Source organism: Oryctolagus cuniculus, chromosome 21 (assembly GCF_964237555.1).
Source record: "Oryctolagus cuniculus chromosome 21, mOryCun1.1, whole genome shotgun sequence".
Classification (NCBI taxonomy): domain Eukaryota; kingdom Metazoa; phylum Chordata; class Mammalia; order Lagomorpha; family Leporidae; genus Oryctolagus; species Oryctolagus cuniculus.
In genome coordinates, this window is record NC_091452.1 from 18,715,586 (window position 1) to 18,731,521 (window position 15,936).

A 15,936-nucleotide genomic window follows, 5' to 3' on the forward strand; every position below is an offset into this window, starting at 1 on the left:
GATGTGGGTCTGCCCCTCCTTGGCAGTCCCTCCCCCGGCTGTGGGGATTGGCTCGGGCGTGGCATGTGACCCACGTTTGTCCAATCAGAATGGTTCTGGGCCCACCAGGTCCGCATGCTGGGCGGGACACTGGGTGTGGGATTGGCAAATAGAAACTGGGTTTGGAGCCTGGGCGTTAACTTTCAAAAAGTCCGTGGAAAAATGGAATTAGAAGTTTATCTTTCAGATCTATGCAGAGATTTTTTTTCACAGTTTGCATTTTCCAAGAACTTTTCGAAGACCTCTTATATACATGGATTCCAAAAAAAAGGTCAACATCTTTGTAGTCCATGTTTCCACCAACTTCTGGAAGCATCTTTTTCCCATGAGTCCATCCTTTCTCCTCGTGGAAGCTTCTAGACTCCCTGCCCCGGATTCTCTCCTGTCTTGGACCCTCACTTTTCTGACCTGGAGACCCAGAGAAGTCAAGGGACCCCCACAAAGTCCCCACAACAAAGCAGCCCATTGCCAAGGCTGGAGCAAGGGTGCTAATGGGGTCTGCAGACCCCAAGCCCTGTGCTGCCTTCCCCTCTGCCTGCCCCAGGGCTGCTGCAATCCCGCGCACATGTCACAAGCCCCCCCCCCCCCGTTCTCCCAGCGCCCCCGTCCTCGCCCTCGCCCCTGCCCCAGGCAGCTTCGAGTTCTGCTTCCGGTCTTGGTGTCACCCCATGCCTGTTACTGTCAGCCCCACCACAAATGAATGGACATTTATTGAGCACCGACGAATCCCAGACACTCCAGAGAACACACAGAGGGCCTGGCCCCACTCCCAGGGCCCCCACCCCTCAGCAGAGCCCCCACCGCCCACACGGGGGGGGGGGGGAGCAGGTTGGGGCTGGGGGCTTGGCCGGGCAGGGCAGTGCAGCTGGCACAGGGTCCTCAGGCTTCTGCCAGGTTCCAGCTGGGGGTGGGCAGGGGTCACGTGGCTTTCCTGAGAGCAGAGTAAATAAATAATGGAGAGGCAGGCAGGGGTCCCCCCAGGCAGAGGGTCCTGGCGTTGGCTGATGTGACTCCATGGGAGTGAGGCAGGTGGCCAGGAGCCCGTGCTCTGGTGGGGAGCACAAGCGGGGACCAGAGCGTCCTGGGCCTCGCCAGCATCTCCACCAGCCCTCACCTCTGAGGGTCAAAGGGACATGTGGGGGGACACCCAGGAAGTGCCACTGAAATGCAGGCGGACTAGAACAGGCAGGTGCAGGGGCTGGGGTTGGGCTGCAGCCCCTAGAGGGCGGGGGCATCATCAGTCCGCCACTTGCGGGGGGTGACTCTGCTGGTGGCCAGGGCCACTGGGGTTCCCCACGTGAGCGAGTGGCACCACGACCTCGTCCGGGTTTGAATTGTTCTTCAGCTCCACCACGCGGGGCACCACAGAGGACCAGCGGTCTGTACGGGGAGCAGGCGGGAGGGAGGGAGAGAACACAGGCACAGCGTGAGCACCTACTGTGTACCACGTGAGCACCTGCTGTATACTGGTCACTCCGCAGTGATCTAAATGTCCATTTTAGAGGTGGAAACTGGGGCTCAGAGAGGTCAAGGTGCTCACCTGGGAGCATGGGGGGGATGGAGGAGGAGGAGCCAGGATTGGCGCTTGGGGTCACGATGCCTTGAGCGCCCTTGGTGTCTGCAGCGCTCACGCTTTAGTGGAAAAACGAGGGGCTTCTCCACACCAGAGTGCCCAGGGACCCTGTCCTACCTGCCCACACCAGCTCCTGTCTCAGCACAGGGAGGGGCCAGGGCAGAGCCACCAAGGGGAGACGCCCCAGGCACGCACGAGCAGCCACGGGAGCTCCGTGGCCAACCCATCTCGCCCTCCCGTTCTCCACATGTAGCCACTCAGTCCCAGGAAGGCACTGGGATGGCTCACAGCAGGGGAGTGACAGGAGCGGGCAGGGCTGCCTCCACCGAGCGGCTGCACTCACCCCTCCGGAGGCGGCCCACAGTGTGCGAGAAGCCGTAGTACTGGTACGTCTCATTCTTGCCCGGGTCCTCGTTGATGATGCCCAAGTTCTGGTTCCAGTGAGACCAGTTCACCTCATCCACCCTGGCGGGGCCAGAGCAGCAGGTTGGGGGGAGCCCCTCCGAGACAGCCCCCCGCCCCTGCAGCCTCCCTGCTCCAGCATCCCCGCACCTCCTCCGTGTATTATGGAAAAACACACGAGAGCCGCCCCGTTAGCCACTTCTCTGTGTGCAGTTCCATGGGCTGAATTTGCAGCCATCTCCATGGTCTGGTTCCAGAATTCTCCATCACCCCAAATGTAACTTCTCCCTCCTGGAAGCTACAACTCCCTATGCCCCCCCCACCCACCTCTGGTCCCCACCAATCAGCTTTTCTGCTTTTTTAAAAAATTTTCCTTTTATTTGAAAGATCTTCTGACTCCTCAGTTGCCCCCTTTGAGCCACAGCACCCCGGTGCACCCCACTGTTTGGTGGCCGTGAGATGCCTCCAGGTCTCCCCAAGGAGCCAGTGGGCGGCCCGCGGGGCGTGGCCCAGGCCCGAGCCCAGCCGTCCTCCTGGGCTAAGCAGTCCAGTTTCACGGCCGGCCTGGGAAGGTGGTGCGCTCAGCGCCCCCACTCCACAGACGAAGAAACTGAGGCTGAGAGAATTCACCAGCTTGGGGGACCTGAGCCCGGGCGAGGCCACGCGGGGCCCCCGCAGCTCCAGGAGTCGCAGCCATCGGAAGGTGCGAGCTGGGGGTGGGGGCACCCTGCTGGCCCACCTTACCTGAAACACCACCTGCGGTCCGGGCTGCCGTCCGAGCTCTTGCCCACGGTCACCATCTCCCCGGAGCGGAAGGCCTTCCGCACGAACACGGGGAAGGAGCGCTCAATGTCCAGGATGGTGGTGGCCCACTGCGGGGAGGGACGGAGGTGCTGAGCCTGCCCTGGCCCACACCTGCCGGCCCCCGTGACGGAGACGAGGAGACAGAGAACCTGGCTTCCCAGCTCCTGCTGGCCCTGCAGGCAGGGCTGGGGGTCCCTGTGCCCGCCGGCGTGCACCAGGAAAGCTCTGGGTGATGCGGGATCCAGTCAGAGAGGCCGCAGCCAAGCCCCTGCCGGGAACTCGGCCGTTGCCATTCAGTGCTGGTAACACTTAGGGAAGGGTGGGGCCTGGGGCCAACCACACAGCAAATGCCCGGTGTAAAGGGGCAGCCGTGGCCAACCCCTCCCCCACAGGAAGCTGGTGCTCCCAGCTCCCAGCGAAGCAGGAAGTGTGGGCCCTGCACTGTGGAGCGTCCAACATTCAAGACCAGAAGTCTACATGTTCACGTGGAATATCCTATTTCTAAAATTTTACATGGGAGCTGGCGCTGTGGCTTAGTGGGCTGAGCCTCTGCCTGAGGCATCGGCATTCCATATGGGCACTGGTTCGAATCCCGGCTGCTCTACTTCCAATTCAGCTCTCTGCTGTGGCCTGGGAAAGTAGTGGAAGATGGCCCAAGTCCTTGGGCCCCTGCACCTGTGTGGGAGACCTGGAGGAGGCTCCTGGCTCCTGGCTTTGGATGGGCCCAGCTCCAGCTGTTGCAACCATTTGAGGAGTGAACCAGCAGATGGGAAGACCTCTCTCTCTCTCTCTGCCTCTCTATAACTCTACATTTCAAATAAATAAATAACTCTTTAAAAATAAATAAATAAAATTTTAAAAATAACACCCCCCCCCCAGGGGGAATGCTGGGTGGGAGTGGCCCAGACCCAGGGCCAGCCCAGCCTTGTCCACTGGGCCAGGCTGGGGCATGCCAGCCACCTGGGCTCAGCACAGGAGCCCCCCTGCCAGGCAGGTGTTCCCTGCAGCGGTGTGAGTGTGTTGCCCAGAACACGTGGGTTGGAAGCTTAAGCTCCAAAGGCCTATATGAGCGGTGTTTGGGGAAGGGGCCTCTGGGAGGTGGCCAGGGTTAGATGAGGCCAGGAGGGTGGGCCCCCAGGATGGCATCGGTGGGCATTATGAGGGAGAGAGATGAGACCCAGCGCCCTCGCTCTGTCCCTCCATGGGGCGCCCTCTCCCATGTCGCGAAGCCATGAGAAGCTCTGATCAGAGGCCAGCGCCCTGCTCTCCGGCTCCGCAGCCCCCAGGTCCTCGAGCCAAGTAAACCTGTACTCTAAATTATAAACTATGGGGCCCCAGCTGGATGGCTGCAGCACAGACAACGGCCCAAGAGACCCTGAGACCGGCTGTGCCACCCGAGCGCACTCAGCTGTGCCGGCTGCACCTGCGAGCTGAGCCACGGGACAAACTGGACACCAGGACCCGAGGACAGGCAAGAAGTCCCCTCGCTTCCCTCGGAGGCTCTGGCAAGGGGGCAGCAACCTGCGATGCCCAGTGGTCCACACAAGGAAGCGCAGGCAGTGTGGCTCCAGACAGCGCGCCCGCGGGAGGGGGAAGACTGGGGGAGGTGACGGCCGGCCGGCGGACGGGGTGGGGCAGAGAGTGGGGCTGGGCAGGGTGGAGGGTGGGCCTGGCCGGTGGGCGGGGCTGGGTGTGGCTGGCCGGAGGGCAGGGCTGGCGGGGCTGGGTGGGGCTTGGCAGCAGGCGGGGCTGGGCGGGGCTGGGTGGGGCTGGCCGGCGTGGGGCGGGGCGGGGCGGGACAGGGAGGCAGGCGGGGCTAGGCGGGGCTGGGCGGGGCGGGGCGGCATGGGGCGGGGCTCACCTGCAGCTTCCAGATGTGCTTGCTCTCCTTGGACACCTGGCCCACCGTCTCCCCCATGAGGGCGATGAGCATGTTGAGCAGCAGGACGAAGGTGAGGATGATGTAGGTGACGAGCAGGATGATGAAGACCACGGGGTACTTGGCGCTGCCCAGCATCTCCAGGTCGCCCATGCCGATGGTGAGCTTGAAGAGGTCCAGGAGGAAGGTGCTGAACGTCTCGCTGTCGCGGCACGAGGGGTAGGTGGGCGTGGTGCAGTTGCTCTGCCCCTCGTCACACACCTTCATATTGGCGCAGGGCGTCAGCAGGGAGACCAGGGCTGTGGGCGGGACAGGGGCCGCGTGGCTGAGCGCGAGGACTCCAGGTGGCAGGCGGGGAGCGCCGCGCCCCATTGCATAGAACAGACCATGGAGGCTTGGCCAGGACGGAGCGCCGGGTCCCAAAGCCTTGGCCCTCCCCATGCGCTCAGGCTGTTCAGGCAGAGGTCTCAGGGATCCAGGTCTGTGGTTCTCAGCCAGGGGCAAGCCCCCTGCCCCGGGGGCTGGTGGGGGCGGGGCATTTGGCAGTGTCTAGATACACTGGGTGGGACGGCCTGGGACACCACTCAACATCCTAGAGGACCCAGGACAGCCCCTGCCACAGAGCAGTAGCTGGCCCCAAGGGTCTCTAATGATGCCTGTCACTCTTAGCAGCCTTGGGAGTGCTGGAATGCCACCTGGGCTGGTGTGCTGTCTGTCTGTCTCTCCTATCACACACACACACACACACACACACACAGAAGGAGGGAAGCTGGCGCCAGGTACCTGTCTGTATTGTCCGAGAACTGGAGAACTTGTGTTCCCTAAGGGCCCTCACCCCCAGCAGAGTCTTAAACGTCCTTTCTCATTAAGCCCAGAGGAAGCTTCAGAGCCCTCAACACAGTTCAGCAGCAACAATGTGTCCCTGAACCAGCCAGGGCCGGGAGCCCAGAGAGGCTCAGCGCCTTCAGTCTCCGGGGAGCCTGCAAACCAGGCTTCATGGTGAGCATGCGCTCGTGGGCTGACGCTATTTAACTGTGTAATGGTTGCTGAACCACTGTGTTGAGGATTCTGCTCTCAGTTCTGTGATCCATTAGCAAGGTCTGCCATGGGCACAGAAATGGGCAACAGCAGCACATGTGTTGTGGTTATGCTATGCCAGTCCCAGACTCCAGATCTAGTGGACCCCAGCAGGGGACGCCTTGGGACCAAACTGACCACTAAGTTGCTATTTTCATTCCCAAGCTCCTGCCTCAGTTTCTCCATTCAGGACTGCAGTGGGGCTGGGACTCCTGACCTGAATCCCAGACTCTTGTAGAAGCCTGGACACTCTGCCCTGTTCTTTCCAGCTCCACCCCTAGGAGGGAGCAGCTGTATCTTGTCCCTGTCTCCCCAGCCATGGTAGATTAATTCCTGAATGGACCCTTGTGTCCGTAGCCCATCCACGTGACTTTCTAGGTCCTCCCATCAAGAAGCGGACTCTGTTTCCCTGCTTTGGCCAACAGACGGCAGGAACAGTGCTGTCCCACAGGAGGTGGATTTGAACACTTCCACTCTTGTTCCTAGAGCCCTGAGAGCACTGTGGGAACAAGCCCAAGGCAGCTGGCTAGACGACGAGTGACCACAGGGAGCAGAGCTGGTGGCCTCCAGCCCAGGCCACCCTGGCTGGACCAGTCAGCTGGCAGCCAACCCACACGCCAACCACAGACGCAGGGGCCTGCTGACCCGCACGCACAAGCAGGAACGGCGGGTGTTGGGTCCGATGTTGTGGCATAGCAGGTGAAGTGACACCTGCATCCCACATGGGCGCCGGTTCGTGTTCCGGCTGTTCCTCCTCCAGTCCAGCTCCCTGCTACTGCGCCCGGGAAGGCCCAGAAGATGGCCCAAGTGCTTGGGTCCCTGTCATCCATGTGGGAGACCCGGATGGAGCTCTTGGCTCCTGGCTTCAGCCTGGGCCAGCCCTGGCTGTTGTGACCATTTGGGAGTGAACCAGCAGATGGGAGACACCTCTCCCTCCCTCCCTCCCTCCCTCCCTTCCTTCCTTCCTTCCTCCCTCCCTCCCTCCCTTCCTTCCTTCTTCCCTCCCTCCCTCCCTTCCTTCCTTCCTTCTTCCTTCCTTCTTCCCTCCCTCCCTCCCTCCCTCCCTCCCTTCCTCTCTCTCTCTCTCAAATAAATAAATAAAACTTCTTTTTAAAAAATGGCTGTCAGCCGGCGCCGCGGCTCAATAGGCTAATCCTCCGCCTTGCAGCGCCAGCACTCCGGGTTCTAGTCCCGGTCGGGGCACCGGATTCTGTCCAGGTTGCCTCTCTTCCAGGCCAGCTCTCTGCTGTGGCCAGGGAGTGCAGTGGAGGATGGCCCAAGTGCTTGGGCCCTGCACCCCATGGGAGACCAGGAGAAGCACCTGGCTCCTGCCTTCGGATCAGCGCGGTGCGCCGGCCACAGCACGCCGGCCGTGGCGGCCATTGGAGGATGAACCAATGGCAAAGGAAGACCTTTCTCTCTGTCTCTCTCTCTCTCACTGTCCACTCTGCCTGTCAAAAAAAAAAAAAATGGCTGTCATCTTAAGCCGCTACATTTTCGGGGCTTCCTTTGCAGCTATGCAAATACTCCAGTTTTACTGCACACGAGCTTTTGAACTTGGACAAATCACTGAACTTTTCTAAGCCTCCAGTTCCTTATCTATAAAAGTGGATCTAAAAAGAAAGGATCTTCCCTGGCAGTTTTGTTGGGTGAACGGCACGGTTCTAAGTCCACCGCCTGGTCCACAGCGAGAACACAGTCGCTGATGCTGTTAACCTGCAGCTCAGCTGTGGCTGCTGTGTCCGTCCTCGCCCCTCCCCCGCTAGGCCCACCAGGGCACCCAGGGCTCACCTGAGGCGTAGCCGATCATGAAGAGCAGGTAGACGAGCAGGAAGCGGAAGAGGTCTTTGAAGAGGATCTGAAGACCCCAGGGGGATCGGCGGACAAAGAGGAGACTCGAGCTGTCTCGCTTTCCCACGGCTGTGCCCCCAACCCTCCTGCCCCTCCCCTGGCTGTCCCCAGTGTCTGGACGCAGCGCCCCCGGTCCTCAGGTCTGGGGACGCCTGTGCCGTGCGCCGTGCGCTGGTGCGCGCAGCCCCTCCCACCCCCAGCCGTACCTTCTGGATCATGATGCTGTAGGTGCCTGTGAGTTTCAGCCCGCGAGTGAAATACAGGGCGTTCATCCAGCCCAGGACCAGGGCAAAGACCATCACGGCCAGGTAGGCCTCGAGCCCCGCCAGGTAGAGGGCCGCGGAGACGATGACCAGCACGGAGTAGATGAAGCTACGGGCAGCAGAGACCGCAGGAGAGGCCAGAGGGGAGAAGGGACCATGAGGCCTTGGGGGGCTACACGTGTCCCCCAGCTCCAGGGGAGCTCCTGACGTCTTCCAGGCCCCCAGAAGAGACACAATGTGCATTGGCTGGAATGCTGCTAACCAGAAGGCTCCATCACCTGGCAACTATGTGTGCGTGTGTGTGTGTGCGTGTGTGTGCGCATGTGTGTGTGCGTGTTTGTGCGCACACGTGTGTGTGTGATGGCACTGAGGGCCTGTAAGATCCCAAAATGATGCTCTTTGAAACCCATAGAGAAAGATTCATTGGTACTCAGCAGAGATTTCAGGGCTCAGTAAATTTCACTGTTTTCTGATTCTAAAAAGATGGAGCCCACAGGCATTAACTCCCTGATCCTGTGCCCTTGGCAGACATCATTAATCAAGCACTGCACTTTTTCCCACTAAACACAGTGGCAGCCACCATCACCCCCCATCAACATGGCACTCCAGGCAGGCATTAGCAATCAATCACCTGTGAAAGAAGTTGAAATGATTTCTATCCGTGGTGTATACAGTGACTCCCCGGGAACCAGAATACATGGGGACTTCAAAAAATTTGTAGAAAAATGGAATTATAAGTTTATTTTTGTGTAGAAAATTCTGAAATCCATGCATTCAAAAGGGTTTCAAAAAATCATCAAAAATATGTCTTGTGAAAAAAGCAGGAGTTTCAAAAAAATTTTTGCACCCAAATAAATTTCCCCTTTAATTGTTTTTTCAAAAATGTTTTGAAGTAACCTTGTATTTTTTTTAAAGAATTATACAGGTACACTTTTACTCCAACTTCATCTCTTCTGTTTTTTAAAGATGTATTTATATTTACTTTGAAAGGCAGAGTTACAGAGAGAGAAGGAGAGAGAGAGAGAGAGAGAGAGGATCTTCATCCACTGGTTCATTGCCCAAACAGCTGCCATAGCCATGGCTGTGCCAGGCTGAAGGAGCCCAGAACTCCATCCCAGTCTCCCACATGGGTGCCAGGGCCCAGGCACGGGGCCGTGCTCCACTGCCTTCCCGGGCGCAGAGCAGGGAGCTGGATGGGAAGTGGAGCGGCACATGGGTGCCAGTGACCCAGGCAGAGGCTGAAGCTGCTGTCACAACGCTGCCCCCCACCCCAGTATCTCTTTACCCAGAACACCCTGCTGCTTGACCCAGCCTTGTCCTGACTGTGGGTTAGAGCTGCCAGGGCTGTAGGGCCGCCTCTGCCACATCTGGCTGCGCAGCCAGCCCAACCCCGCCTCCCGCCCCAGGAGCCTCTGCGTACTAGAGCAGCTGGAAGGAGCCATCCACGAAGAGGGAGTTCACTCCAGGGCACTTCTTCATGAACAAGTCTTTGATCTGTTGCAGGGGGTGGGGGGGAGGCAGGGGAAAGGGGCGCAGTCAGGAGGGGTGGGGAGGGGATGGGAAGGGCGAGGCGGAGGCAGGGCCCAGGGAAGGATGGACTCCCGTCCTGGGAGGAACAGGTGCAAAGGAAGAAGCAGCAGCAGCCAGGCGGGGTGGGGTGGGGGGTGGGGAGGCACGGGACACGCAGGGGGGAGGGGGTGGGGGGCTGGGCACTCACGCTGGTGAGAAAGAACAGGACCCCGGTGAGCAGAGTGATGATCTCGCCGGCCAGACGCAGGAAGTCCACCGTGGTGCGGTAAGGGTATGGCGGCTGCGGTGGGGGAACATACTTGGTCCTCAGCCTGCGCTTCCAACCCCTGTACCCCGATCCAGACGCTCCCTAGTGCCCTCCACATCTGGCCCACACAGAGCCTCCTCCTTCCCTCCTTGCCCCTTGGGTCCCGTCCCAGCTCAGAGCCATCCACAGATACCCAAGTTGGGGGCACGTCCCAACCTGTCTCAAAGCCTCCTCCAGCGCCCCAGTCCCCGGTGGCCAGGCCCGGTGCCCGCCCCGGCTCCCGCCCTGCTCTGGGCACTCACAGTGCCCTCCAGCGGCTGGTAGTAGGCGGTGAGGGTGAAGATGACCATGGCGCACAGGTAGGAGACCACGTTGATGTAGAACGAGACCGCTCCAAACTTGCGCCACTTGTCCCACAGGAGTTCATTGATGGGCTCCACGGCCAGCATCTCGTGGCGGTTCTGCGATAGGCAGGCGGGGTGGGGGGTTGGGGGTCGCCTTCCCCATCTGGGGGAAGATGCCCACAGGCCACTCCAGCCCCCTCCCCCTGCCCGAGAGCTCTCTCTCTCCTAACACAGCAGGGATTCACAGGGAACAGGAGGGACACTCAGAATCAGCCCAGCGATGGAGGCTGCCTCAACTTACCCAAAGGGCTCTGTTCTAGCATCTGGGGACCACAGCCAGGAAGTTCCTTAAAGGGCATCCATTCTCATGCCCCCCAGACTCTACACTCTGAGTGGTTCCGAGCTCCTGGCAGCAATGGCCCGTGCAGCTTGCTAAAAAGGTCCACGCTCCATCCTCAGAAATTCTCATTCAGCAGCCCAAGTCCCGGCTACTGCATGCTTCTGACCCAGCTCCCTGCTAACGTGCCTGGAAGCCACAGACCAGGGCTCACGTGTTGCCCATGGGGGACACCTGGATGGAGTTCCCTGGTCCTGGCTTCGGCCTGGCCCAGCCCTGGCTGTCGTGGACATTTGAGGCATGTGTTCACAACCGTAACAATAACATGTGACAGATGACATCATCCGTTGATGACCCTGGGCCAGGCTGTTCTAAAATTAACTCACTTGGTTCTCCCAGCAATGCCAAGGACATGCGCCCTCCTTAACCTCTGGTTACACACACGGAAGCCGAGGCAGGGAGAGGGTGACTCACTCATCCCGAATCAGCCAGCATGTGTGTGTTACAGAGCCAGGATCCCACCTGCCCCAAGACTCAGCCTCCCACAAGCCTTTCCCGTGTCTCCCAGGTGCCAGATGCTGCTCTGGGCACTGAATTGGCACCTTGTGTTGCGCTTGGCCCAGGGGCCCACCACCCTGGGCCCTGCCCCGCCGTAGCTCCTCCCCACCCCATGCCCACCTCGATCTTGCTGTTATACACCAGGATTTCCAGCACGGAGGCCTCTTCCCCACATGTGTCCAGGGACGAGAGATCATACAGCGAAGAGTAGACGGGGCCATAGGCCCAGTCCTTGAACTTGCGCGACAGGTGCCGCGTGTCCTCGTCCGTCACCTCCCGCCGAATGATGTGCTGAAAGATCTGTGGAGGTGGGGGGAGCAGCAGGGCGGGTCAGGGACAAGGGGCGGGGCTCAGCCCATCCAACAGTGCCTCCCCAGGGAACAGGAAGGAGGGGATGGAGAACACTGAGTGCCTACTGTTTGCTGGGTCCCATCTTGCCTAATTCTAACCAAGGTGTTTCACAGGTGAGCTAACAGGGCGTCTGGGAAGGGCGTTCCCTGATGCCACACAGCCCGTCAGCAGGAGCCGAACCCGGGCCAGCCTTGAGCACCATGCGTGTCTGTGTCTCCTCTCATGGTGTTACGGCAGCCACGACCTGGACAGGTCCAGGCAGGAGCCGTACTCACGATGATCGCATTCATCCCGCGATTTGTGGCTTACACCCGGGGAAACCGAGGCACGGAGACAGAGGTAGGAGTCACCCCAGGCCACACAGCCCAGGAAGGCCAAGTCTTCTTGACTGCTTCGGATGCTGGGATTCAGGAGTGTTCAGGAATGCCACCATTTTTGCTTTTTTAAAAATAGACTCGTGATTCCTACCCCTTTGCAGAACACATACCTCCCTTCCCGGTCCCAGCAATGCTGTAGCAGAGGGTACTATCACTACCCCCGCTTTACAGACAAGGAAACTGAGGCCGAGAAAGGGGCGGAAGATATCCGGGGTCCCATGGCGGGAAGTGGCAGGGACGGAGCTTAGACCAGGTGCACCTGACTCCCTGCGGCTCCGGGCTTGGTTCTCAGGCAGCGCGATGCTGCCCCCTGGGGGACAATTCGGCAATGTCTGCAGACATTTCTAGTGGTCACAGTGTGTGTGTTGGGGCCGGGGGACTTAGTTGGTCCAGGCCAGGAATGCACAGGAATGCCCAAAACGTCAGGGGTTGAAAAGCTGTGAGGCCGAAAGAGGTGAAGCCATGGATGTGGGGCCACTCGGCAGGTCAGGGCTGGGAGCAGAGCAAGGCTGGAGCCCTGAGACTCAGTGGGCGGAGCCGTGGGGCCACGGGGGTGAGACGAGGTGAGAGGCTCTAGGATGAAGTGGAGCAGCTTGGCTGGACACTAGGGAGCCGTAGCAGGTTCTTGAGCTGGGACATCTGCACACTGGGGGTCAGCAGGACAGGAGGAGGGTGCACATAGGTATAACGAATGCCCTGCGTGTGAGCTGGGGAGGGAGAGGTGTCAGCCGGGCCCAGCCCCCCACTCACCCCAATCTTGCCCGTCTTGGCGGCCATCATGAGGGGCGAGAGCCCGTCGTTGTTGAGCACGGCCTCCAGGTTGCTGTCGGGGAAGAGGCGGGCACACTTGAGCAGCAGCAGGTCGTACATCTTGGTGACGAACTTGGTGTTCTCGCGGGTGTTGTCGGCGATGGCCACGAGCGCGTGCAGCACGGTGTTGCCGCGCGAGTCCTGGCGCCGCATGTCCGCCTTCTTGTGCGGGTTCTCCGTCAGGTAGTTGACGATGTGCGGCTGGTTGGTGCAGGCGGCCAGCGACAGGGGCAGCTCCCCTGCGGGCGGGGTGGGGTGGGGCGGGGGTGGGGGATGGGAGGTCAGTGAAGGAGGCCCGGGCGGGGCTACAGCTGGGGACACTTGGGGACCGACACACCACCCAAGCGTGACAGGCACGTGACATCCAGAGTGCAGGCGGAGGCATCACATGACGACTGCACACTGGCACAGCTGCTGGGGCCGCGGGGTGTGGCGATGGGGGTGTGGCCTTGCGGCTTGGAGGCTGTGAGTTCCGGGGGACATGTGACAGGCCAGCTCTTCCCCGGGCGCTGTCCTTGGGACACACCTGAGGTGTGCCCGGGAACAGGGGTGGAAGGAAGACCAGTTCTCCAGTGCTGCTGTGACTTGGTGCTCGTCTCAGCCACTCCACACCTCCTATCCAGCTCCCTGCTGTGGCCTGGGAAAGCTGCAGAAGACGGCCCACATGCTTTGGCCCCTGCACCCACGTGGGAGACCTGGAAGAAGCTCCTGGCTCCTGGCTTCAGCCTGGCCCAACCCTGGCTGTTGCAGACCTTTGAAAGGTGAACCAGCAGACGAAGATATTCTCTCTCTCTCTCTCTCTCTCTCTCTCTCTCTCTCTGCCTTTCAAATAAATGAATAAACTTTTTTAAACAATAAGGTGCCAGGCACCAAGAACCCATGGCAGCTCAGGGTTCCCGTGACCCCATTGCCCAGATGGGAGGCAGAGGCTCCGGAAAGCAAGGGCGCCTGGTTGAGAAGCAGCAGAGTGAGGATTCGAACTCAGATCCCTCATTCCAAGCTCTCCCGGGGCACTCAGGCACAGGAAGCAGGACTGGCGTGCAGCCTAGGCTGTGTGCCACTGACGGGCCCCCGGCCAGCCAGGCTCCAGGTGTTGCAGAGTTGTCCGGGATGAAGACGCCAACCTGGACCCGTATGTGCACCCCCAGGCTTCTCTCGTGCGCCCCCAAGCCCCACCAGGACCCTGCTCACCAAAGTAGAAGTAGCCCCCCTCGTCCTTGGGCTGGAAGAAGCGGCCGCGGGCCTGGGCGTGCACGTCGGCTCCCTGGGCCACCAGCAGCTCCACGTAGTGTTTGCAGCGGCGCTCGATGGCGATGTGCAGGGCGGTCTGACCTGCGGCGTGGGGGAGGGGCGGTCAGCTGGATGCTGGCAGGGCAGCTGGGGGGGCTGGGCTGAGACCCAGGCTGTGGCACTGCAGGCCCGAGCCTCGGCCAGCAGCACCTGTGGGCGGCCAGCAGGCCGGCAGACCTTCCCTGGGACATGGGGTTTGGGAGCCCGGAGTCTTGGATCGGCCACATTAGGAATCTGAATTCCAAGTTCAAAGGTCGCCCGGCTCAGGGGCTCCCAGAGGGGAGTTTCTCAGACTCGATGGATGCTTCAATTCTAGAGGAAGCAATGGCATTTTGGTCTCGCAGAATTTGGGATTCTAGATAGAAAAGTTGTTGGCTTCGAATGCTGACATCCAGGGTTCTGCGGGGTGAATTCTACTTCCTATAATCATAGAACGTAGAACCGGGAGCTTGGACCAGGGCCGCCTTTGCCTCTCCGAGCTGCTGGCTCAGTACCACAGAGCCTCAGAGGACCCAGAACCGTCCCATCTTAGGCCCAGAAGTCCAAGTTCATGGACCACTGAGCTCCACGCATCTCAGAATCTTGGGGCCGGTGCCGCGGCTCAACAGGCTAATCCTCCACCTTGCAGCGCCGGCACACCGGGTTCTAGTTCCGGTTGGGGCGCCGGATTCTGTCCCGGTTGCCCCCTCTTCCAGGCCAGCTCTCTGCTGTGGCCTGGGAGTCTGGGAGTGTAGTGGAGGATGGCCCAAGGGCTTGGGCCCTGCACCCCATGGGAGACCAGGAGAAGCACCTGGCTCCTGGCTTCGGATCAGCGCAGTGCGCCGGCCGCAGTGCGCCAGCCATGGCAGCCATTGGAGAGTGAACCAACGGCAAAAGGAAGACCTTTCTCTCTCTCTCTGTCTCTCTCTCTCACTGTCCACTCTGCCTGTCAAAAAAAAAAAAAAAAAAAAAAAAGAATCTTGGAATCCTTGTGAGACTCCGAAGATCAAAGCTGAGAGGCATGGTTACTGTTCTCTCATCCATTTGTCCACCATTTACCCATCCGTCCATCCATGCATCTGTCCACCCGTCCACTATTCCAACCACCCACCCTCCCATTCCTATATCATCCATCCGTGCCGGTGCTTGCAGGCCAGATGGAAGCTGTGCAGTCCGATGAGCATGAGCGGCCCCTCCCCGACCCCGCGGCCCCCTGCCCGCCCAGGGCCGCACCTCGGTAGTAGATGTCGCGAAAGGGCGCGTTGATGAACTCGCGCATGTTGCCGGTCCGCTCGGCGATGTCCAGCAGCGCGGGGATGGTGTCGTTGCGGCCGTTGCTCAGGTTCAGCAGGGCCTTGGGCAGGCAGGTCTTCCCCGTGGACGGCTCTGGGGGGACGGGGATACGGCATGAAGCTGGGCCCCAGCCCATGGCCCTGAGCTGCTGGGCAGAGAGTCAGAGGTCCCGGACCCCAGCCGGGCTGCAGGCCTCCTCTCTGTGCCCCGTTCTGTCCAGTGGGGGTGTGGGCCCCTGCACCTGCTTCCCGTGGGTCTGAGAGGCTCAAATAAAGTCACGGGGGCGCGGGTGCTTTGAAGAGCAGCAGGCCGGGCCGGTGCTGTGGCTCAGCGGGGTAAAGCCCCGGCCTGCAGTGCCGGCATCCCATATGGGTGCTGGTTCTTGTCCCGGCTGCTCCTCTTCCAATCCAGCTCTCTGCTGTGGCCTGGGAAAGCAGTAGAAGATGGCCCAAGTGCTTGGGCCCCTGCACCTGCGTGGGAGACCCAGAAGAAGCTCCTGGCTCCTGGCTTCGGATCAGCTCAGCTCTGGCCGTTGCGGTCATTTGGGGAGTGAACCAGCGGATGGAATATCTCTCTTCCTGGCTCCACCTCTCTAACTCTTTCAAATAAAGAAAATAAATCTTAAAAAAAAAAAAAAAAAAAAAGGCAGCACGCTGATGAGGACCCAGGGAAGCAGCTGCCGGCCTCCTGGGAGTTAGAGCCCGCTTCTCAGGCAGCGCTGACACGGGTCTTCCAGGGGAGCCCTGTCCCCACTGCGTTCCTCCCCACACCCGCCCAGCACCCAGCCCAGGAGAACCGAGTCTGCCTCCCCTTCTGCCTAAGGTGGAGGGCCCGCCCCGAATGCTGCCAGGGCCCCTGTGTGTGTGCGGCACACACACACACTCAGACACACTCACACACTCACATACACACTCACACATACACTCATACAC

General features: G+C 60.3%; 1 protein-coding gene across 2 annotated transcripts in view; it reads right to left on the minus strand.

Annotated features, from left to right (window-relative positions):
• Positions 1-731: 731 nt before the first annotated feature.
• The window catches only part of TRPV4 (transient receptor potential cation channel subfamily V member 4), a 38,186-nt gene continuing 22,981 nt past the window's right edge, over positions 732-15,936 (minus strand). For both annotated transcript variants that reach the window (XM_070065748.1, XM_070065747.1), the window contains exons 4-16: positions 14,945-15,097; positions 13,634-13,774; positions 12,383-12,681; positions 11,025-11,204; positions 9,968-10,126; positions 9,606-9,698; positions 9,309-9,382; positions 7,832-7,997; positions 7,566-7,632; positions 4,680-4,996; positions 2,759-2,886; positions 1,956-2,077; positions 732-1,419 (exon numbers count right to left, since the gene is read on the minus strand). In XM_070065748.1, coding sequence (XP_069921849.1) covers positions 1,277-1,419; positions 1,956-2,077; positions 2,759-2,886; positions 4,680-4,996; positions 7,566-7,632; positions 7,832-7,997; positions 9,309-9,382; positions 9,606-9,698; positions 9,968-10,126; positions 11,025-11,204; positions 12,383-12,681; positions 13,634-13,774; positions 14,945-15,097 — 2,042 coding nt within the window. In that variant the 3' untranslated portion in view covers positions 732-1,276. The remainder of the gene's footprint in view (positions 1,420-1,955; positions 2,078-2,758; positions 2,887-4,679; positions 4,997-7,565; positions 7,633-7,831; positions 7,998-9,308; positions 9,383-9,605; positions 9,699-9,967; positions 10,127-11,024; positions 11,205-12,382; positions 12,682-13,633; positions 13,775-14,944; positions 15,098-15,936) is intronic.